Source organism: Netta rufina (assembly GCF_964035555.1).
Source record: "Netta rufina genome assembly, chromosome: 15".
Lineage (NCBI taxonomy): Eukaryota > Metazoa > Chordata > Aves > Anseriformes > Anatidae > Netta > Netta rufina.
Window position 1 is genome coordinate 15249557 of NC_140138.1, and position 23339 is coordinate 15272895.

The 23339-nt window shown below is 56.1% G+C and overlaps 3 protein-coding genes across 6 annotated transcripts in view; 1 reads left to right on the forward strand and 2 right to left on the reverse strand.

Moving 5' to 3' along the window:
• The first annotated feature begins 1324 nt into the window (after window positions 1–1324).
• On the forward strand, window positions 1325–5261 carry MED9 (mediator complex subunit 9). Its single transcript, XM_084295782.1, has 2 exons — window positions 1325–1510; window positions 4430–5261. Exons 1-2 carry the CDS (start codon window positions 1347–1349, stop codon window positions 4644–4646), a joined length of 381 nt encoding a protein of 126 aa, XP_084151908.1. The 5' UTR covers window positions 1325–1346; the 3' UTR covers window positions 4647–5261.
• Window positions 5262–7417: 2156 nt separating this feature from the next.
• RASD1 (ras related dexamethasone induced 1) lies at window positions 7418–9170 on the reverse strand. 2 transcript variants are annotated; one of them, XM_084295994.1, is made up of 2 exons: window positions 8784–9170; window positions 7418–8478 (listed from the first exon to the last, which is right to left on the reverse strand). In XM_084295994.1, exons 1-2 carry the CDS (start codon window positions 9067–9069, stop codon window positions 7922–7924), a joined length of 843 nt encoding a protein of 280 aa, XP_084152120.1. In that variant the 5' UTR covers window positions 9070–9170; the 3' UTR covers window positions 7418–7921. The 2 variants fall into 2 exon arrangements, with proteins under 2 accessions (XP_084152120.1, XP_084152119.1); XM_084295993.1 differs by having other exon boundaries at window positions 7861–8552.
• Window positions 9171–16499: 7329 nt separating this feature from the next.
• The window catches only part of PEMT (phosphatidylethanolamine N-methyltransferase), a 38781-nt gene continuing 31941 nt past the window's right edge, over window positions 16500–23339 (reverse strand). Inside the window, exons 6-8 of one of the 3 annotated variants that reach the window (XM_084295817.1) lie at window positions 19432–19506; window positions 18704–18764; window positions 16500–17946 (exon numbers count right to left, since the gene is read on the reverse strand). In XM_084295817.1, the coding sequence (XP_084151943.1) occupies window positions 18710–18764; window positions 19432–19506 (130 nt within the window). In that variant the 3' untranslated portion in view covers window positions 16500–17946; window positions 18704–18709. Of the gene's footprint in view, window positions 17950–18703; window positions 18765–19431; window positions 19507–22680; window positions 22808–23339 lie in introns of those variants that run through there. The other 2 variants (XM_084295818.1, XM_084295819.1) reach the window with 2 other exon arrangements.

Sequence of the window (23339 nt, forward strand, 5' to 3'; positions counted from 1 at the left end):
AGCCTATAACTAACTGATGAGCACGGAGGCTTATTGCAAATGAAATATTATGTATTTTCTCAAAGCCAATCCAGGAAGCAAAACTCGTGATTATGTCTAGCATTATTATGGCTGCAATCCTGTGTATTGATAGAGCGATTTAAACATGGCAGCAGCAGTTTGCTGAAGCAAACTCGGAGGACTGTGGTACTGAGGGGCACCATCCTCGACCTCCTGGCTTCCAGGCAGGGCACCCTCAGCAGCCACCTCCTTCACCTGCAGGTCAGGCATGCGAAAACCCCATTTCTTTCCCCTCTCCCAGCTTTATTTCTTTCCCCTTTCCCAGCTTAATTTCTTTCCCCTTTCCCAGCTTCATTTCTTTCCCCTTTCCCAGCTTCACTCAGGTCCCAGCCCTGGCACCGGATTTCTGTCTCTGTCCCTCCAGATTCCCCCATTTTCAAGCTCCAGCTCTCCACCAACATTTAAGTTTTCCATCCCTCCGACAGATACACCCAGTGCTTCTTCCCTCACACAGAAAGCCAGCTCCTGTGGAGGCATCTCTGGGTAAGGTGTTACAAAACAGCGCACCAGCCACCTTGATGCATTGTCCTCAGTTAGGTTAAAGTTAAACTAAGGACAGCGGTTAATGAAAAAACACAGCAGAAAGCTGAGATCTTATGGACACAACCAAGCCCTGCTGGGGTAGAAGGGTGCAGTGGTTACTGATTTATCACAGAATAACACAATTCCTCCCGCAAGGCTCAGCGGGAAAGGCAGGGATGCAGACGGGCTGGGGACACCCCCGATCTGCTGATGATCAGTGCAGATTGTGGGGTGTAGAGCTGGGAGAACAGACCCAGAGCCCGGCGTGGGTTGGATATTAGGAAAAACTTCTTTACTTAAAGGGTTGTGAGGTGTTGGAAGGGGCTGCCCAGGGAAGCGGTGGAGTCACCATCCCTGGGGGTCTTTGAGTGATGATTAGATGTAGTGCTTGGTGATACGGTTTAGTGGAGGGCTTGTTAGTGGTGGGTCAGAGGTTGGACTATGTAAACTGCTTTGATTCTTTGACTGGATGATTTTGGAGCTCTCTTCCAACCTGTATGACTGTACAACAGGCCCAGCTCCAGCCTCACCCACGGGGCCTTACCGCAGGCCCCAGCGCAAGGCCCCAACCTCCAGCCCGGCCCCCAGGCTTCACCCCCATGCCCCCGGCTCCCCTCCCAACTCCAGCCCCGGGCTCCAGCCCCGTTTCCAGGCCCCAACCGAGCCCAGGACCCGGCGCAGGCCCTGTCCCCGGCCCATCCCCGGGCCGAGCTCCGCCCCGTGCCGTCACTGAGCAGCGCCGCGGCCGCGGGCTGGGGGCCGCCATGGCCTCGGGGGGCGCCGCCGCCTCCGCCACCGCCACCCGGGCCCCCGCCGAGGAGCCGCCATCGGCCGAGCCCCCCGCCGAGCAGAAGCCGCCGCCGCCTCCCCCTCCGCCGGTTCAGGAGGAATTTTCCTTCCTGCCGCTCGTCCACGACATCATCAAATGGTAACGGGCTGCGGGGAGCCGGCTATGGAGAGCCCCGGGTGGGGAGCGGGGCAGTGGGGTGCCCACTTTTCAAGGATCCTTCCCGGTCCCCTCAGCGTCTCCCCTGCTCTTTGCCTCCTGGTTGGGGTTGTGGGAAGGGTGGCACACCCGTACCGGGCGCTGTTTGGGTCACCGAGGTGGTGCCCGGGTGCTGACACCCAGGAGCAGGAGCAGGGCGCTTGTGCTGGGTCATTGCTCTGTGTAACCCCGCTGATAATGGCCCAGAAGGTACAGGCAGTCCTGGAGCAGCAGCAGCACAGGGTGTTTCTGGGGTGTTGTAAAAAATGGGATGGTTTCTGCAGCCTTACAGGCTGAATGGATCGCTTCCTGGTTCGAGATCGGTGATTTATGGGCAAAGGATCCTGAAAACTGGGGTGTTTTGGGGCTAGGGTGGCCCCATTGGAGATGAGTTCCCAGCAGGAGCATGACACTGAACATCCATCCAGGGCCATCGCTGTGCTCTCACTTGGGCATGGAAAGCACAAGTTCCCCTGTTACCAGTCACGGGACCAACTGTGCTTTCCCTGCATGCTTATATGAGAGCTGAAGCTGCTTTGTTTCCTGGTAGTGCTTCACTTGTACCAAACCTATCTGAGTGCTGAGAGAGGTTCACCTTTAACCACTGCACCATGAGAGCCATGGTAAGGAAAGACAACACCCCCCCGCCACACCAGATGCAGGGCAGATGTGAGAACACAAACCCCAGCCTCAGTTTCCCCTCTGAGGCTGACCCTGCCTGAGCTGCCCAGAGCACAGCGGGAAGCTTGACCCCGTTGCCAGCTGCAATCCTGTGCATAAGCAAAGCGGGCAGGAGCCCCGTGCCGAGACCTCCCAGCCTGCGATTTGTCACCGAGCAGGTCATGACGACCCACAGATGACGGTTCCCAGGATATCCTGTGCCCTGTCCTGCTGAGCCACCCACTCCCACCACCCTGCTCCCTCCGTGGGGCTGGCACCTGGCTTCTCCATGAGCCGATGCAGCTGTGCTGAGCGGTGCTGTGGGCACACAGGACCGCAGAGCCAGGCGGTGTGGGATGTGCCGCATCATGGCCCTGACAGATGGCAAATGTATTATCCTTTAACACTGGCACTAGACGCGGAGCCCAGCCCTGCTGTTTTGACACTGACTCAGCCCTGAAGACACCTCACCTCCAAGGTGACTCGGTGTTCAGGAGCGATGATATATCGCGTAAATTTGCTTACACTCAAGGCCACGTGCTCTTTCCTGTCGTTTGGGTCCTGAGAAAGTTTTCCCAGGCAGGGCTTGCTGTTGTTTTCACCCTTGTGCAAACAAATGGCGTTGCCTGTGAGGTCCCAGCACATGGCTCTACCACTAATTGGTTGTGCTGGTGTAACCAGGAGCCCAGGTGGGATGTGATGGAGTGACACCAGTGAAGGACAAATGGGGAAGCCTGCGAGGGGTTTGAAGAGCTCTCTCCTTTAAGGGAGGTCCTCAATGTGCTCCTTCAGCACAGGCTGTGGCTGGACATCGCATTTAATCCTAGGTTATTGTAGGTGGTTGAATCTCTTCCCGCTCTTCCTCTCACCTCTGTCCCTGCCCTCAAAGAGGGAGTCACTTCAATGTCTTGATCCAGCAGGGAAATCACCCATCAGAAAAAAAAAAAATAATAAAAATGAATTATTCATTTGGATCAACCACCTGGACAGGCAACCAGCCGTTCTCTAGGTGCAGGTAGGGGAATAAGCCTTGGAGAGACCTGGAGGGCCCTTCTAAAGCCACCCTGCAGCTCTCGTGGATTAAAGGCAGTGTCAGCCCATCCTTCCCCAGACGTGCAACGTGTGTGTGCGCCTGTATTTTTCCACTGCCGACCTGACCGTAGATGCCTGCATAATGGGGATACATTATCGGACCAGCTGCAGTTTTATTTAGAAGAGAGTAATGAATATTTTGTTCCGACAGCCTTTTGAAACGAGCAGGACCATCTGGTTAAAAGTTTTGCTCTCAGCCATGTCACGATTCCCCAAAGTTATAATCAAGCACCTCTCAGCCCTGGTCATGCCAAGGAGGTTTATTTTTAGGGCTGGCTATTGAACGGGCTCCCAGATTTCAAAGGCCGTTAGAATCCCGCTTTCGCTATTAGCAGGCGCCCTGGAAGCTGAGATTTGCTTTCGCCTGGAATCGTAAAACTCCTCGCTGCTGCTAACGAAGCTGAGGCAGATACTAATGAGGGTTTGAGGGCAGACACTGCTTCAGACAGCACTGATCCCTGAAAAGCACAGAGCTGGCTGCAGAAGCAATTGTGCTGCTCTTAAAAAATAAGCTGTTGCTTCTCTTTTATTAGGTATACATCCCCAGAGAGTCGTTTTAAAGCTCCAAAGTGCCATTCTCTCTGCCATTGGACACTCTCTGATACTTTGGGGAACAATTTCCATTTTCTGCTGTCAAGCTGTTTGACTGCATTGATTTTTTGGATTACTTCGGCAACAGGTCACAGGCGAGCCTGAGATCTTTTTTTCACAGGTGCCTACACACAACACGCATGCATAATCTTACTGGCCCCAAAGAGAGAGACTGAAAAAAAAAAACAGAGTGAGAATTTAGCCTATTTTGTGGTAATGTTTTAAAGCTCTAAACCAATTCCTGACCAGTGGAATGGGACCTAAGATAACTGGATTGTGTGCTGGAAATTACCAGGAAAGCAGTTTGTCTCAGAGGCTACCCAGTCCGTTTATCTATCTGTGGTTATTTTATTGTCAGAGGTGAATGAGGTGTGTGTAGCTAAATACCAGGAACAAAGGTTTCCCAGTGAATTCCAGTTTAAGCTGTGATTACACTGGAAATGGCAGTTCCCCCATCAGGCTGAAGGCACCTTTCCAATAGCAGGCGTGAATAGTGTCTCTATTTTCTCTCCTCTGCAGCATGGACAAGGACAGCCAGGATGTTCACCAGGTGCTGAATGAACTCAAGAACAAGTTCCAGGAGATGAGGAAGCTGATCAGCTCCATGCCCGGCATCAGCGTTAGCCCGGAGCAGCAGCAGCAGCAGCTGCAGAGCCTGCGGGAGCAGGTCCGGACCAAAAACGAACTGCTGCAGAAGTACAAGAGCCTTTGCATGTTTGAAATCCCCAAGGAGTAGGAGGGGAGCAGCTCTGCTCTCGGGGTCAGGGAAACCTCTCCTGGCCGAACAGAGAGAAAAAGGTGTCAGAAGTTTACTTTTCTTTCTTACATGCTTTTTTTTGTCACATTGCTCTGCGGTCGTGCCTGTGGACCACGGGCATGTGACACCGAACCAGAACAGTTCTTGTGTGCCTCACATACGGTGATTACAGCGGTGTCGTCACGTTGATCTGCTGTAGGACTGTGTGTATTTATATATGCATCTCTGTTTTTTCTCTCTGTGTGTGTTTGTTTTCTTTTTTTTCATTCAAGCAAGCAGGGGGCATTGTGTTTTCTCCTCACTAAAGGTCAAAATACCTGCTGGTTAAGTTGAAAAGGAAAAAGGGGGCGTTTTCTGCATATTTTTTTTTCACTTCTGAATGGACAAAAGCGGCCAAACATCAAAAGGGAACAGAAGAGGGAAGAACAAGCTGTTTGGCCCTGCTGCTGGAAAGGGTCTCTGGGACACTTGGCAGTTTGTGTGTATAAAAGAGGAGCGATTGCTCTCAGTTTTGTATGTCTCTCCCTTTCTCTGTTTTTAAACAACTGGTGGTTGTGTCTGAGACGAGTCAAGTAGAGATTTAGAAACTCCAAACTGCCCCCGCTGTGTGTTCACTGAGTGCTTGTGGGCTCAGCAGGGGCAGGACTTTGGCAGTACAGAGGAGAAGTGCCTGGGCCCAGCTCCTCTCTCTTAACATCCCTTTTTTTTTGGAAGGGGGATGACCTGGGAAAGCAAAACAGGCTGCTAGGGGCGTGGACTTCAGCGGGCTTTGGGTGCGTTGATCCCCCACATCTGCCTGGGGGAGCACAGCTTGTAGGCAGTACGCTGGGCATCCTCCTCCTGGAAGAGAAGAAGGGAAAGCAGGATCGAACCAGCAGGTGTAACACAGCAGCTTTCGCTTGTTCTGTAAGTGACAGAAGTCAGGCCCAACAGGATGGGGCAGATCCGTATCTTCAGTGCTCCAGGGGCTTCCCACAAGTGCAAATATTGGAGTGGCTTGAACGTTTGCCAGTGGCGTGTGGAAAGCTCTCGAACGCGGTATTGTGTTCGGATGGATCCCAGAACTCCCTGTCCTCTGTCCTCCCGCTGCTAGCGGTTACGGTGTCGGGTGACAACCTGGTAAGCAGCACGGCATCTCAGCCCACCAACAAATCTGTGAGGGAACCTTTAATCTCCCGGCTCTCCGAGCTACGCTGAAAGAAGGCACACGTCAGCAGTGGAGGAGTGGAAAACCACGCAGGGAAGTACAGTATCTGTTGAGAACCAGCATCTGAGGGCCGGTAGCATTCGTGCCCTCAAAAGAAGAGAAGCAAGATCTGTTTGGGTACGGTTTTGCTTCCCTAAGCCGAGAGGCAGGTAATTATGCTCGCTGGGAGCTGGGATGGTTGCAACTCACCTGTAGCCTAGAGATTGCTCTGTCCCCACCGGAGTTGCTTTACTAGTAATTTCTTTGGGACGGTGCCAGCGTGTAAACTCTGAGCAAAGCAGAACAGCAAGATAAACAAAGCACAATGTACACGCTTTTTATTACCGAAATTACCTTTCTGCCAGCCGTTGCCTGTCCCAGTTCAATAAATTCTTCTGTCTCATGCCTGGACGGAGGTTCCCCTTTTTTTGCCAGTTGCTGTTCCTGAGAAACCAGGGCGTATGAGGAGCTGGAAGAAACAAAGTGTTTTCCAAAGAAATGTCTGGCACTTAATACAGGAACAAGTTAACTCTGTTAACTTGAATCCAAGTTTTAGACTAAAACTGAAGAGGTTTTGTTTGCAATCTCACTCACCCACCTTACTTTTATGGCTTCAGTAGAATTTTTCCTCATTAATATGTACTAAATGTAAGTCTGTTCTGCAACTTGAGGGCGGAATGGGGTTGCTGAAAATGATCTGGAACAGAAACAGCCTGCTTCTGAGAACCCGAAGCCGGCGAGAGCTCCTCTTTGAAGAGCTTTCACCTTATCCTTTCACTTCCAGCAATGGTTGCTGTGACTTATTATTACCAAGAGATTAAAAACCATCAGATGCAGAGGTGACCTTTCAAGCAAAGTACTTCCTTTACTCATGTTGCAAAATAAAAACAATATCCTGGACGGGGCGCAAATGAATCAGTCTCTGTTGACATCATTAAAGTGTGTTTATTTAACTGGGAAAAGGCATGAAACACAATAAGCTCTTTATAATTAAATGATGTCATTTGCCTCGGTTTCTGCAGTGAATGACATGCCAATGCCCGGCGTGTCATGGAGTTGACAGGATCGCAAATCAGCGTTACCCAGTGAAGTGAGGAAAGAGTTCTGGCTCCGTGACCTGCTTGAGTAACAGCGTGCGTGGCCCCTCGTTACCCTGTGTGGCAAGAAACCGGCTGCTTTCAGAGACAGAAACCTTTGCACTGGGAGTCGGGGAAAATGGTGTAATAAAGGGATTGAGCTGAGAGGCGACTTTGAGCCCCTCGGAGCTGGGCTCGGGTCTCGGTTTGACAGGATCTGGTTTTGCTTTGGGGACCAGCAAAGAGAAAAAAGCAGACCCACAAGTGTCATTTGAAAAAGAGTTTTTTTTTTTATTATTTTGTAGAAAAAATAAAACATCAAGTTTCACCCACGGTAGAAACACTTGAAGATTTTTTTGTTCATGTCAGTGACAAGCAATACCTACATAAAGTGCCTATTATGTTCTCATTTAAAAAAACCCTTCCCACTCCCCCCCGCCCCCCCAAATCTTGCAAATCAGACAAGACAAATGTAAACAAGAGTCAGTTTTGGGTCCATTGGGGCTGTAACTCCGCAACGCCTTTGCAACAGCTTAGGAGTGTCTTCTGCACGTGTTTTGCAAACACAGACAAACACACGACACAGAGCCAGAGTCCGTGCACAGCTTCTCAAGTAAAAACAAAACGAAACGAAACGAAAACAAACCCCAAGCCCCAAGTGGATTCTCACAGGTCTCTGCCCTCCCTCCTGAGAGCGATGCCCTGGCCCGAGGCTGGGCGTTTTGGGAGGGAAAGAAACACGAGGTCTGCGCCCTCCGGGCTCATCCTCCCTCGCCACCCATCCGCCCTTTCTCCGTCTCTCTCCCCGGAAGAGGCTGCTCCTGGCACCCCCCTCCTGCCCTCCAAATCCTCCCCCACCGCATCCCCCTCTCCCAAAATGTGCCCCGGGGGTGGGAGCCGAGAAAAACCGACCCACGGGAGGAGGGAGGCTGGGGAAGAAGCAAGTCCCTCTGCCCGGGTAGGCACCTGCCCACCCTCCTGCCTGCCCAAAGTCACTCCGGAACCGAGCCTCTTTCCCCCCTCCCTGCCTTCCTTCCTTCTTTCCTTCCTTCCTTCAGGTCTTCGGGGGCTCCTAGCTGATCACGCAGCGATCCTTCTCCTTGCCGTGCCCGCCACCGATGGCTTTCTCCCGGATGTACATGAGGTCGCTGTGGACGCTGGGCCGGCGGGCGAAGGGAGCCACGATGCCGTACGCCTCCTCCGCGCCTCCCCGGCCGCCCTCTTTCAGCAGCTTTTTGCCTTTCAGCGCCTTCTTGTGCAGGATGTCGCAGTACTGGACCGAGACCTTGCGGTGCAGGTCGGGGCTCATCTCGCTGGGCAGCTTGGCCATGGCGAAGAGAGCCTGGAACATCTGGTCCAGGCTGCTGTTCTTTTTGGCCGAGATCTCGAAGTAGGCGCATTTCTTGGGGTCTCCCCCCACCAGCTGCTCGATCTCCCTGGGCTGCACCTCCCGGTAAAAGTCCCGGTCGCCTTTGTTGCCGCAGATGACCAGGGGCACCTCTATGTTCTCCTTGGTTTTGTTCTTCAGGCACGACTTGGTCTCCAGGATCTGCTGCTTCAGGCGCTGCACCTCCTCGAAGGAGTCCCGGTTGTCCAGGCTGAACACCAGGATGAACACATCGCCTGGGGACAAAGCGGGGACGTGAGACGGCTGCGGGGACGGGGACACACACCGAGACCCCCCAAGAAAACCACACAGAGACCGGGGAGGGACAGACCGGGCAGCACCAAACCAAGTCACCCACCCCGTGCGCGCACAAAATCCCACCTCCCTCCTCCCGGGGCTGGAAAACCCATCTCCAAAAGGAACAATAACCCCCAAAAACCCACCCAATTTCCTCCCCAGCCAAGTACCTGTGAGGATGGAGAGGCGGCGCATGGCTGGGAAGGGGTGGTTGCCCGACGTGTCCAGGATGTCGAGCTGGTAGACCTCGCCGCGGATGCTGTAGAACTTGCGGTGGAAGTCCTCGATGGTGGGGGTGTACTGCTCCTCGAAGCGGCCGGTGAGGAAGCGCGAGACGATGGCCGTCTTGCCCACCTTGGAGGAGCCCAGGATGACCATGCGGTAGCAGTTCTTGGCGGGGATGCTCAGCTCGGCCTCGCTGGGACACATCTTCTTGATCATCGCTGCCAGTTTCATTGAAGCCGGCGAAGGCGCGGCTGGCGCCGAGAGGACGAGGGAGAGGAGGAAGAAGAGGACGAGGAAAGAAAAGCCAAGGGTGCCCGGCTGCTCAGCACCTCTCCCCCCGCTAGGAAAGGGCCGCTGTGAGCTCCGCACGGGCTCCGCCGCCGCGTTATATGGAGGTGGCAGCGACCGCCCCTCGGCGCGTCACGGCCCGGGGCGGCGGCGGCTGAGTCAGCGCCGGCCCCGGCCCCCCCCCTTTTCCCCGTCCCCCCCCCGCCCCGTTCCCATTCCCGTTCCCGGTCCTGCCCCGGCTCCGGATGCTGCAGGAGCCGGGGAGCCGCGTCCCGACCCCCCCTTCCCCTTCTCCGGGTCCTGGGCAGCAGGCGGAGCCCCCCCCTCTCCGTGCGCCCCGGGCAAGTCCCGCACGGATGGCAAAGTCCTGCAGGGATTGGGGCGGTTTTGGGGTGCCGGGGGGAGAGGGGAGGTGGTGGCCAGCTCGGGGATGCAGCCCCGGGAAGGAAAGCTTAGGGTCGGGCTTTGTGGGGAAACCCCAATCCGAACACAGTCCCAGCCCGACCCCAGCCCCAACAGGACCCCATCCTCATCCCCAGCCCTACCCCAGCCCCAGCCCCATTCGCAAAATGACCCCAGTCTCAGCCCTATTCTGACCTGAGCCCCATCCTGACCCCCGCCCCATCACCAGCCCTAACAGAACCCCATCTCCAGCCCCATCCCTACCCCACCTCCAACCCCAACACGACCCCAGCCCTTCCCCAGCCCCATCTCCAGCCCCAAGGCGCCCCCAGCCCCAGCCTGCCCCCAGCCCCATCCCCATCCCAGCCCCATCCCCAGCCCTACCCCATCCCCAACCCCAACACGACCCCATCCCCATCTCCAAGACGACCCCAGCCTCAGCCCTAACACATCCCCATTTCTACCCCATAACCATTTCCAACCCCAAGAAGACCCCATCCCCAACCTGCCCCAATCCCCATCCCTACCCCATTCCCATCCCTACCCCGTTCCCTTCTCCATCCCTACCCCATCCCCATCCCAATCCCTATCCCATCCCAATCCCTATCCCATTCCTTTCTCCATCCTTACCCCATCCCCATCCCTACCCCATCCCGACCCCATCCGCATGCCCACCCCATCCCATCCCCACCCCGACCCCAGCCCCAGCCGCCTGCAGCCCCGGCTGCCCCCACTAGAGCGCGGCCGAGGGCCCCGCCGCCGGCCCCGGGCAGCGCAGCGGCAGCAGCCGGGCAGGGTCGGGGGCTGCTGGGCCCGGGACACAGCCGGAGAGGGGATAAAAAGATGCTGGCAGGGGGGGCCAGGGTGGGTTTTGGGGCGGTCGGGGCTCGCTGGAGCCCCTATACTGCGCGGAGAGCTCGGCACGATGGATGAACGGGAGACGGGGCGCAGGGAAAGGCGAGCTGGCAGCGAGCTGCTGAGAAACTTGGAATCAAAGCACCTCTGAGGAGCCAGGAGTGAAAAAAAAAAAGTGCAAAAGTTGGTGCTTGAGCACGGCTCGGAATGGCAGAGCCCTGACCTACAGCACTGCGAGGGAGCTCGGGGTGGAGGATGGGGATTTATGGGGCACGGGGGCGTTTCACCAGCCCTGCTTTGGAAATGGATGCTGCTGAGTTTACGGGCTCCTCTGAGGGTGTTCTCACCCCTGGAGGTTGATTTGAGCACCTGAAAGCAATGCAGGGGAGCTGCAGGTGCCCCTGGGGTGGGAGCAAGGAGCAGGTCCAGCCCCTGGCAGCCCCACAGCGAAGCCACGAGGAGAGGTCGGGGAGGGAGAGCTTATCGATCCGGGTGTGAGACAGCAAGGAGGCTTAACAGCCGCTTCTGAAGCACAGATGCATCACCCCCAAATAACAAAAAGATCATTTAATTGAAGCAGTTGAAGGAAAACAACAGGAGGAATAGGAAGTACGGACCTCTGGGGGACAGACAAATCAAATACCTTGATTAGGGTTTATTGTTAACCGTACAACTATTAATAGTGCTGGGAGTCGGTAAAAATAGCCTGCTCCAAGCCTCCTCTTAGGTTAGCAGGCTTCAGCAAATGGAAAATCCATTTGCTTGCTCCAAAAGGCTCTTTGGAGACAGCAGAGGCGCGGCTGCACGGGCTGGGGCAGGGGGCACGCAGGGGGCTGCTCAGGGAGGGACCCCCGGGTGCAAGGAACGGGACCCCGGGGCTGGATGGGCCCCGTAGGGCTTCATCCATCAGCAGAGGACGTGGGCACCGTCCGCAGCACCGGAGGCTCCTGTAGAGTCACGCAGAGCCCGAGGAGAGGAGCATTACGAGGCATTAGTCTCCGTCCCCCAGGATCATCTGGAAATTTGTCTGCTGCTGGAAGCAGAGCGCGTTTGCCAGGAGCCAGCTGCCTTTGATGGATGATAACGGAGCCAGCTCGCCGCAAGGCACAGCCTTCCCACGGCTCTGCCTGTGAAAAATCACCACCTATTTCTGACCTGACTGCAAGCAGCCCGAGCCCTGCGCAGGGGCAGGTGAAACAGCGTTTTCCCCCCACAGCTGCTGTACAACCCACACGGTTTGACCCCGCCGCTTGTGGGGTGCCTGCTTCTCTCCTGCAGGGCGCAGGAGGCTCTCCGCTGGCTCACGCAGCTGCTCGGTACAGCCAGAGCCTGGGGCAGGCTGCTGAGCACGAAACCCGGTGATCACAGGCACCTTTTTCTGGAACTAAACGTGTTCGGCACCGATCAATCCTTAGCTTCTTGCTATTTCTATTTTTTTTTGCGCCCGCCCGTGCTCTCCAGCCGCCTGCTGATGAACGAAACCTGCCCAAAACAACCAGCAAGTCACCGAGGAGAGGAAATTCCCCGAAAGTCGCACGAACATCCCGGCGACAGAACATGCAGCTCCCCAGGGCCCCTCTCGGACAGACTGTGCGAGCAGGCAAAGAGAGCTCAGGGCAGCACCAGCCTCTGCAGGCATGGAGGAAGCAAAATGTACCAGAAAGCCTGAGCGTGCATTGCACAGCCAAGCCCGGGGAGAGGCGAGCTGGAGGGATGCTGAGGGAAGGAACGATTGCATCAGCACCTGGAGCTGGGGTGGCTGAGGCTGTGCTGGCCTCAGATCGCAGCTGGATCCTCAGGGTGCAAGGGAGGAAAGAGCCCAGAACAGGACAGCCTGTTTGTGCCTTCCCCCGGCACATCCAGCACCCCAAACCCCTCCTGGGCTGCAGAGCAGATCCGACAGGAGCTCCTTATCTCCTGACATCCGCACCGGGGCTTTGCACCCCAGCTCCCAAATTCCTGCTTTCCCCTCCCAGGACAGGGCCGTGTTCCCCAGAACGTGCCCATCTCCCCGTCTTCTCAGCTCCCCAGCCTGCAGCTCGCTCAGAAACGATCACCGTGGGCTGAGCACTTCCCAGCAGCTGCTGGAGGCCAGCGGGGCCGTGAGGGCTCCAGCTCCTGCCCTGCTGCTCCCCTGGGACGGAGCGAGGAGGCGAGGGGAGCAGCTGGGGAGGGGAGGGCTTAGCTCTCGCTTTTCCTTGTCCCCCCCTGGGGAAAAGCATCTGATTAAATCAAGGCGCAGCATCCAGGGTTGCTATTAATTCCCTATATTATTAGCTTGTCTCGTTTTATTAAACCTCCTTTAAGGCTTCTCAAAAGCGGCCCCTAATTCACAATGTGTAATTTTCCCCCGACGAGGCGCGGAGCAGAGGTGGGCCGCTCGTTTGTCTCCTTCCCCCCCACCCGCCCCCTGCTTCTTTCGCCATGGCTTTCGTGGCTCTCGGTTCCTTTCTCTTTGAGAATATGATTAACAGAGAAAGTGAAAGCTGGAGGCACGTCTCCAAATCCCCAGATCCTTCAGTCACCCGGGTGAGAGCTCCGTGGGAGGCACGGCCGCAGCCTCGTGTGCATGGGGCAGCTTTGGCCGTGCCGTGTTCTTCTGACCGTCTGCATCGTTCCCTTCTCCCATCCTTTAATTTTTGCCCTTGGGACCTGTGTCTGGTTACGGTTATCAGCCCCGCTTCCTGACGTTGATGGAAAGCCACCCCGGAGGGATTTTGTGCGACAAACTCACCAAAACCCACGGCAGCAGCTCGATGCCCAGATCTCAACACGGATCTGAGGATGCTGGGGCTTAGAGAGAAATGTCACCGGTGACCAGACCCGGGCAGCTACAGGCCTGGAATATAGGGTGTGGGGGAGATGGGGGGCTCGATGACCCCAGTGGATGCATCTCTACCGATTTCAGGGGGTCCCATGGGAATTGCAGCAGCTGCCAGGGCACTGGGGCAAAAATAAAAGGCTTTTGGAAGAGAGCAGAGCCCGAGAGGTAGCAGCGGTTGGAGATGGGCTTGAGCTGGTGGAGGGATGTGCAGTCGGTGCGGTGGGCACGGAGCCTGCAGGTGTTTGGTGTCCTGGTCCCACACCTGCCCCCGCTGCCCCCAAAACCCACCGGGGGTCACCTCTGTCCCTGCTGCAGGCAGGGTTCAGCCCGGGGCAGGCGAGCAGCTGAGCCCCAACGAGCCGCCCTGGGTAAACAATTGTCCCGCGATCAAAAAGCAGCATGGAAAAAAGAAGCACATTCCTCTGCTTCCCCGTGTGCTTTTGGAAATAAGAGCCGAGGATGATGCTCGCAGCCTGGGCAGCTCCGCAGGCTGTCCCGGGGCTGCTTTTCGGTGTGCTAATTAAAGAAAAACAGCCTCACGACTTGTCCTCTGGCACAGGGAGGGAGCTACGTGCGTAAAGCCCCCCCCCGGTGGAGGTGGGACGGGGTCGGGGAAATTTGGATGCTGTTAACGGCCCGGGAAGGGTGATGCGAGGGGCAGGGTGATGGTGGGCGAGGGCTGCTGCTGCTCCACGCTGCGGGGTCATCCCTGAAGCCTTGAAACAAGCCCTGGGATCGGAGGGACCCAAGGAGCTTCCGAGAGCTCCCCACATGGCTCCTGCTGCCACCAGGGTTTTGTTCACCGCCAGCACCGGCGGTTTCACACCTGGAATGAGCTTCCCTGAGGGTGCTTTACCCATTGAATTTCTACTTTGGGACCAGTTTAAAGCCCAGGGGTGTTTTCCCCGTGCAGCAGCGATAGGGGAGCCCGGTTTATTCCTTCCCCTGTAAGGACAGGGCCCATCGTGCCCCATTCTCTGCACCAGGAGAGCCCTGGGGGAGCACTCAGTGCCCAAACAGCCCCTGTAAGGCCCCACACCCATGCGCATTCCTCTGCCCAAACCTCAGCTTTGCTTCAGCACCAAATCCCAACCCATTTGCTGGTGCCAGACAAACCCACATCCCCCCTCCTGCTGCACGGCTCAGCCTCTGCATCAGGAATCAATGCAGCAGCACCTCCAGAACCCCCATTTCCCCTGTCCCCCCCTCTCCACCCAAACACCACGGCTTGCAGGCTCAGGGGCCGGGCCTGGCAGGACCCCACAGGGATCGTGACTTCTCCTGCGGCCCCAAACCTCCTGCCAGCTCCGCTGATGCGCGAAGCGCTGCCCGGGTTGCGCCGTGTGTTTGTTCTCTGTTACTGGCTGACGCTGTTTGCTCTCCGTGTACGGGCCGATGGCCTTTCCTCCCCCAGGTGAAGGAAGTGCAGCTTCGCTGGACGAAAGCAAACACGGGGTAAGGGTGGGGGATGCAGAGCGAGGGGCTTTTGAGGCCGCGGACCCAGCTCTGCCTCTCCCCGGTGCCGCGGCTGCCTTCAAGGAGAGGGTGGAAGGATGTGGCCCCCACGTTCAGCCCGGCAGCCCTGGGCAGAGCTCAGCATGGAGCTGACCCTGATCCCCCCAAAATATCACAGGTGGTTTTACGCCCTCGAGAACATGAGCAAATGCTCACATGCGTGTGAAGCACGTGTGAAGGAGGCACGCAGGGGAAAAACCCCGGTGATGTGTGACGGCGGTGCTGTGGCTGCTGGGTCTCTGCTGCTAAAAGGTGACCGGGGGCTGGACGCGGTGACCTGGCTGTCCCTGCCAGGCAGGAGTTGTCATTTAACCAATTTCTCCTTTTTTTCCCGGTGTTTGCGCTGGGGAAACGTGCGACGCACAGAGGGACGCGTTATCTGCCGCCTCTGCGCACAGCCTCGCGCGCGGCTCTGCCCAAGGCTACAAACAAACCCCGCTGCCAAGCTCAAACAACCCAGCAAGCCCCGCGCCGCGTTTCCAAGACACGAGGATTTGGGAACGATCCCAGGCCCACCTTTGCAGGGACCCTGCGTGGTGTTAGGGTGCTCCTGCGGAGCCGGGGGGACGTCCTGCCCCTGCTGGCACTGGGACCAGCTTGTCCTTAGGGTCAGGGAGCCCCGGCCAGTGGGGCCGTGCCCTGGGGAGCCAGGAGGATGCCAGGATGCTATCGTGGCACAGAAATAACCCAGGAGGGATTTTTTTGGTGCTTTGAGGCCTCAGCTTTGGAAGCAGCAGGAGTCTCACAGCCTGGCTTGGAGGCCAAATACCACACGTGAATAAATAATGGTTCCTCGGGGCTCCCCTCCCCGTGGCACAGCACGGCACACGGTGCTCACTGCCGAGAACGGGTCCCAAACAGAACGAACCCCCCCCAAAAACAGCAGAGAGGAGGCTTGGGGTGTGTAGGTGGGTCTGAACATCACAATTAAGCTCCTTGGTTTTGCTTTAGGGAATGGAGCAGACGTCTCCGAAACGCCAAATCCCAGCTTCCCAGCAGGCAGAGCCACGTCTGCAGACACGGGACGCGCTCACCCACACCGGCTGCTGCGGGGAAAGACCCTAAAAAGGGTGACAGAGCCAGCACAGCCCCAAAAAGCTTTGTGAGATAAGAGTGGGGAGGGCTGGGTGTGAAGTGGCAGATTCGGGAAGGGGGTCTGTGACATGCTCCCGGCACAGCACCAAGCCCCCGTGCTTTTGGGATGCCACCAGCTTGCGAGGAGAGCGGCTGCATCAGTGGGGTGTGTGGTGACAGGCACCCACCTGGGGGGCCCAATCCTGTTTTGGGGACCAGGGGGGTCCTGTTTTGGGCTGCAGGGGGGGTCCCCGCAGCCTCGTGGCAGGACAGGGACAGGCGTACGCGCTCCCCAGCCCGGGAGCAAGACAGCACAAACACAGCCCTCGTTAGAGTAATCCTCCCCTAACGAGCACATGCCCCTTCGGTAAATACTGCTTTCACCTATCACCGAATCTGAATTTATTTACATCAGTGACTTTGAGCCAGGACTGGCAGCTCTGACATAAACTGTCTGCATAATGCAACGCATCCTCTCCGCGCTGGTTGCTATGGGCACTGGGCTGTTTGAGCCTCTGTCTATAAACATTAACCGCGGAGGGGATGTGGAAACTTGGCTAAAAATAAAATACTATACCCCAGTCTTCAAGGGGAAGGTCGCCGAGACAGAAATACAAGAAAATAATCCTTGTGCGATGGCTCTGAAGCGGCGAGGCACAGACACGGCGTCCGTGAGCGCAGGAAAAAGAAACTGGGGCTGGGCTGAAAAGAAACCGACACTTTTAATTCCCGTTGAGCGATGCCAGGAGGGTGAATTACAACCATGCACAAGCAAGAGGGAATTGGGCTGTTCTGAGAGAAGCGAGGACCCTCTCCGGAGGGGACGTCACGACGTGGGGACGAGGCGCTGTGCCAGGGTGGGACCAGGACTGATCCCACAGCCCCCTTCCCTGCGCCGCCGTCCTCTGCCGGGAGCTTTACGCTGCTTTTTTTTTGCTTCTTTGCTTTTTTTTTTGGTCATTTACAGCTTATTTCTCATACTGTTCTGGGAATCTGTAAACACTGAGCGTGGGGCTGGAGCCTCAGCCCTGGGACCGTCCCGTTCAGGGCCGGATCCAGCAGCAGGGCTCCGGACGAGCCCAGGCTGTATTTGGTCCCATCTCGCGGGGGCGGAGGGGAAGAACCCCTTCCCAACCCTCCCTCCCGCCCCTGCAAGGCAGTGAAGAACAGCTGGAAGGCACTGGGTGGTGGGGAAGGGGGGCAGGAGCCTGGGGCAAAGCAGGGGATGGATGGGGTTTATCCCTGGGGTGCAGAGAGGGAAGGGGCACCGGCATGGCCAGGGCCAGGTCCAGTCTTTCTGCGGGTACCCGATGGGAACTGGCTCTTCCCCTTGGTCTTCTCTGCTCCCAGCATGGTTTCTCCAGGCTGGGGCTTCCCCACGGGACAGCTGCCATCCCTCTGCTGTCCCCAGGCAGTGGTTTAGGTAGTGCGTTCACATCTCCGTGCTCTGCAGTCCCCTTTGCAAGCAGCACAGAGATGCTACAGGGCTCTGCACCGCTGGAAAACCGCTCTCGTGGTCGGGGAGGTTTCACTGCTCCGGATAAGAAGGGATTTGGTGTTGGCTTTGCAGCAGTTGCTCCTCTTCCTCACCTGGCAGCGTTTGAGAGCCCCGGGGGCACCAGGCTGTGCCTCTTTGGCAGCGTCTGCTTGCAAAGGTGCTGCGGGGCTACGGAGGATCGGCCCCTCCGAGGTGTCAGCCTGCGGAGCGAGCGACGAGATGAAGTGAGCTGCCCCGAAAAGCACCGAGTGGCATCGCTGTCCCGAGCAGCCTGCTTCCAGTGCCTTCTGCACAGAGCATCAGCTGCAGCCGGTGCTCCTGCGTGCTCAGAGCTTGCTCACGAAAGACCCCCCAGTGCCCCCTGGTCCGGAGCTGGAGCTGTGTTGCTTTGTACCCTGCAGATCTTCAATAATCGGTGCAGGAGGAGAGGTCGGGAGGCCCTGGGGACCTTGGATCAGGACCCTCCAGCTCCCACGGGCTGAGCGAGGAGGTGCTCGTACTGTTCCTCTGATTGCTTCCAATACTGCAGGGTGCTCAGTTGGCTCATTAGGGGTTGCTGGGCTAATTAGTAGGATACATCTCGGTGGGAAAAGTGGGCAAATCGGACAGCGTGGGGAGCGCAAAGGCACGCTGCGCCGAGGTATCCAAGACACTGCTTTAAAAAAAGGCAAAGAGACAAAAAGAGGCTGTTAAGGACAGTGCTGGTGCAGCAGCAGCCTTGCTGGGGCAGAGGCTAAGGGGCTAAGCCCTCCAACCACCAGCAGGCAGAGGAAAGGGAGGTTTCCAGGATGGTATTTAACCCCAGGGAAAGGAGCCTGGGCAGTAACGTGTGCATGCAGCTGGGCCAGGATTTTGCAGAAGCCTTTGGCCCAACAAACGAGCCAGGGCTGAGTTTCTGCAGTGAGCTGGTGTGAGCACATGCACAGAAATGCCCCCAGCCCCGGCACGGAGCAGGGATGCCCAATTTCCCTGCAGTGCTGTAGGACACACACATCCTCGTACAACACCCTGGGCACTCGCTGGAGCACCAATATCTGCTTTTTGGCCAATATCTGCTTTTTTTTCCGCCTGGTTTAGATCAAACCTGGAGCCTCAAAACTCCCCAGCAGCGTTCCCTCGCGCTGACTCTCAAGTATGTGATCAAAACAGTTTGGGGGCTGCTGGTCGGCTGCCAGGAGGCAGACACAAAGGCTGCTGTGTGAAGCCTTCCCACACAGGCTTGTGCACAGGTTTGAGGCTCAACACTCCCGAGAAATGCAGGAAGGGCTCTGGGGAGAGGAGAAGGCAGGGCTGGGATGGTGGGCAGCACTTCTGCCCCATCCAGTGTGCCTGGAGGTGGGGGCACCCAGCAGAGCAGCCCCTCCGGAGCCCCCCTCGCTGAACAGAACACGTGTGAGCAGCAAACGTACCCGTCGTTACTTGGTCTTTGCTCCCTTCTGTTTCCTCCGGTAGATTTCTTCTGTGAAAGGCCTGTGGTTGGGGGACAGGAACGTGGGGAGAGAGGGGGCAGAGACACGAGAGAGGGGCAGGAGAAGGGGGAGAAGGTAAAATGAAGAGTGCTGGGAGCTCTGGGGTGACCTCTGCTCCTGCCTCGCCTCGGGGAACAGAAGCTGTGCCCCCCCCAACCCTCCTTCTTCCCTGAAAAGACAGAAGCCCTTGTACTGCTGAAGTCTAACCAGTACTTCTGGGAACAGTTCTGGGCTGCTTCAGCCAGGGCTGCCTGGCTACCGTGGCGTAAAACATCAGAGGAGCCCATCCGAGGAACCACAGAATGCAAGTCCTTCCTGTAGGGCCTCTTCAGCTGCCACAATGAGTCCTCGTCCTGCCTTCCTTAGTGCTTTTGTGCAGACAGAGGCGGGCAGCCGAAGGAGAAAAACCTCGCTTTGATAAAAATAAGCAAACGCGCAAATGTTCCTAGAACTCAGCACATAGTTTCAGAAAGGAATCTGCCCATTATCAAAACAACTGGAAAACAATCCTCTGTTTTCCTTCTTCCCCGCTGCATGAATTGGAAAAAAAACAAAAAAACAAAAAAACAAAAAACAAAACCCTCTCTGCTTCTGCAGTTCCCCGAAACCTTGGGAGCTAAAGCTGGTAGGAATAATTAGAAGCCCTCCACTTTTGCAGAGCTACTCACCCCTCATAGAGCACCGCAATTGTGTAGGAAATTGCCACTACAGCTGTCAGCAGAAGGCCAGCTGGGCTTGCGTGCCTGTTTTGAAAGGGAAGGAGAAGATCAGGTGAGTACATGGGCTTATGCAAGACCTGCTTCAGAAAGTGAAATGAGACATCAGGCTCCATGAGAGCTCTCGCTCGCTCATTAAACAGAAGTGAACAAAAGGCGGTGTGTTTTTGGTGTTTTTTTTTTTTTTTGTACTTAATGTTAACTGTCTTAGACAGATGTTACTTGGCAAAGCCTCTTCCCCAGCCGACTTCGGCAACTTCTTTTAAGTCTGATCCCCGCACGTCTCCGTTAAGAGAGCTCCTGCTTTGATGCTAAGTCCTGAGATTAGGAGGCTGTTTAATAGCTGAGCAGCTGCTTACGGACGGCCGTGGCGCCGAGCCAGCCTGCTGCAAGGGAGACGCCTGGTGTGCCCAGAAATACGGGCCACCCGGGCTGCAGGAGGCACCTGGCAGTGCATGGCACCAAACACAGCGAGATGGTGGCCCTGAGAGGGTCCTGGCTGGTCCCCAGGGCCTGGCTGGATGATCCTCACTGAGAGGGTCCCCGGGCGCAGCACGGGGGCCGATGCCACGGCCACACTGCGCTGCAGCGGTGCTCGGGGACTGCAGATGCAATGGGGGCTGCTTTTTCTTTTAGCAAGGGGGGCAAAAAATCCAAAAAATCAGAATTAAGCCCATTGCCATGCTGCACTGCCTGTGTTGGGGTCAATTCTTTGATGCTTGACCTGAAAGCATCAGGGCGTGAGGGGCAGAAGGTAGCGAAGGCAGCCAGGTCCTTACCATGGCACCGGGATTTCGGCAGTCTCCAAACCAGCTGCCAACACCACAAATTCCCAAATTCCCCACCAGGTCCCAGCCTCATCTCTGCAGCGAGAAACGTGGCTGTGGCCAGTCCATCGCTTAGCATCAGCCCCCCCAAAGCATCCTGCCTGCATCCCATGCTTCCAGCCACCGTCTGCAAGCGTTGCCATTAATTAGGACGCTGCTGATTGCCTTTAATTGCTGGTTACAGCCCTGTGTAGGGGACAAGAGCTGGCTGTCAGCAATAAAATGTACTTAGCTGGTCTCTGGTGAGGATAAACATCTCGCTAGCCTCATGCGAGGGGGCCAGCCCTGTTGGGAAAAATGCCTTCAGAGCAGAGCCCGAAGCACCCAAACCCTGCGGCTCCTGGAGAGGTGCACACACTTTTCACCCTTTCCACCTTTTTTTTTTCACCGTTTCCATGTTGCTGTAAGTTTTTTCCTCATTAGGATACACGGGGCAACTTCGTCGTCTCCCCACCCCCTGCTATTACATGCTTAGTCATGTCTCCTCCTTGATTTGTATCAGAGGGAACAAATTTGCATGATTGTTTGTTGACAGCAAGACCTCTAATTGCATCATTTGGCTGCGGTGCCAGCTCTGATTTACACAGCCTGTTGCCATGAGTTAAAACACTTCCCCTACCACCGATACACGGAGCCGTCTCGAAACAGCCAACGCTCCATTTATCTTGGGGGGGAGAAATGAGGCCGCTCGGCTCGGGCGACGAGGAGCATTTGTGTGGTTCTGCTCTCTCACGAGCCCGACCTACTTATTGAGCCACGGCTCGTTTTGTAGCAGGGTTGCTGATGAGTCAGCCAGGTAGGGTTTGTGCTTTTTTTTTTTTTTTTTTTTGTGGTCCTGGTAGCTGTTGAGGACTTATTTTGATCGGAAATCTGTCTGCCCCCACCCCTTGCTGCAGCTCCCCATTGCCGTGGGTTTTTTTGCAAGAGCGATGTGCGTGGGCTCGTGGACGTGCTGCTTTGCTCCTGCCTCACGTTTGCTGCTTGCAGCTCTTTCCTCCCCGAACTCCCCTTTTTGTGGTGAGCAGCAGAGGAGCTTTGTCCCCATGCATCCCCCTTGGGCACAGCAAGGAGCCCTGACAGCCCCAAGCCCCTCCACTTGCTGCACGCACCGAGGGGTCGAAGCTCTGCCCGCAGTGCGTTTGGCAGACGTGTTTATTTTGACTGTGGAGCTGCCATTAGTCAAGCCCGGGATATTTGCAACATCCTAGAAGGGAGAAAACAGCGGCTCTGGCCCCAAAGCATGTTCCTAACGTCGGAGTCCTAATCGCGGGCTGTCTGGGGCGCTGCCAAGCTCGCTTCCATTATGCGGTATGTGCCCTCACAGCTGGAAATGAATCAACCCTCTGGGCTCCAGTGCCACGATATGGAGCATGATACATCACCGAGGGGGAAGAAATACGTTCTACATTTCAGGCCATGTCCAAAACCCGTCAGCAGATGCACTCCTCCTGTACCAACAGCTCAGCTGCAGCATCCCTCCCGCCTCCGGGATGTTAAATCTGGCCCCTCCGCGGGCAGCCACCCAACATCTTAAAGCCCTGTGACTCCAGCGAGACCTCAGGAGAGCCCTAGCAACCCCCAGAAAAACTGAGAAACCCAAGCCGAGATCAGGGGGAAGGCAAACGGCCACAAACACAGCGGGGAGGGTTGTGCTGAGCTTCCCCAGGGCCAGGCGGGTGGTGTCCTGGTGCCACTTTGCACAGCTCCAGCAATTTATCACCAGCAATTATTTGTCACGCCTTGCTGCCCTTTATGGGAGCAGTCTTTTAACAAGAAAAAGAGGCAATCACACTGTTGTCCTGAGCTGCTTCAAGCTGCTTTTCCCTGGGACTGTGTGTTGGAAGGCCAAGCAAAGAGCACCCGGTGCGAGGCTGCTCTGTCGCGGGGGTGAAGAGGGGATTTCTGCGGCACAAACAGCTCGAGGGGGCTCGGCAGAGGTTCCAGGAAATTGTTTGACGCTGGTTGCAAAAAAAATAATAATAAAAATCTTATAAACTCCTTCTGGTCAAATTCCTCCTTTGGGTATGTCACACTGGGTGGCTGCAGTGTGGCGGGGGCGGGTTCCTCCTGCCCCGCTGTCCCCACGCTGTCCCCCTGTGCCCAGCCCTGAGGTGGCCACGGGTAGCGAGGGCGTGAGGCTGGCTCTCGGGCTCCATTTCCCAGGGTTTGGACCCAATCCAGCTGCCGTGGGGCTGCAAGGAAGGCAAATAACCTTGTGCAGCGATGCCTGACGGCTGCAGGGGGGGGATCTCACCGTGCAGAGGGAACATCAGCAAGGCTCAGCGGAGCCATCGGCTTGGCTTATTACCAGGGGCCAGACTGGTCTGCTGCTGCAGACGTGGCTGAAAAGGGGACCATAAAGTGGTAAAAGGTTTTATTTTTCCACAGAAAGAGAAGAGAGGTGGGTCCGTTCGGGAGTGCCCATGCAAAATACGTAGAGATAAAGACCTGTAATGCTCTACGGGCTCCCAAGGCAAGGCAGCCAGTGTTGTTTTTTTCTCCTGGGCAAATAAATAAAATGTGATATTAAATGAAAGCCACATAAAACTTAATACACAGAATAGAGTATATTGCTCATTTACTGCTAAATTACAGCCTATTCATTTCCTCCTAAGCAGGCTATTAAGCTGTGTTGTATCACATGAGGAGTGTTTCGGAAGTGTTATCGCCATGCAGTGGGGGAAAGGGTGTGTTGGCTTGTTTTGTTTTTTTCAGAGGTAATTACAGGGTCACACTGATCCCTGGTATCAGCGCCCTGCCCCTGCTGAGTGACACCCGGCATGAATTCGGCCCTGACTGTTGATTTTTCCATGTGCAGAGCCTGCCAAGGACCCCGTTTGGCGGCAGAGCATTTGCTGATGTTTCCTCTCCCCAGCTCTTGGCCGTTATTTATGTTTCTACCATTAATGCCGCAAGTCTTTCATGACAGCAGAAGATCTCAGAGGCACAAAAATAGCCAGGAAGCGAGAAGCCAGGGCACGTTGTGCTTTCCCTGCCATTTTACTCCCCGGCCATTTTATTGCTGATTTCCCA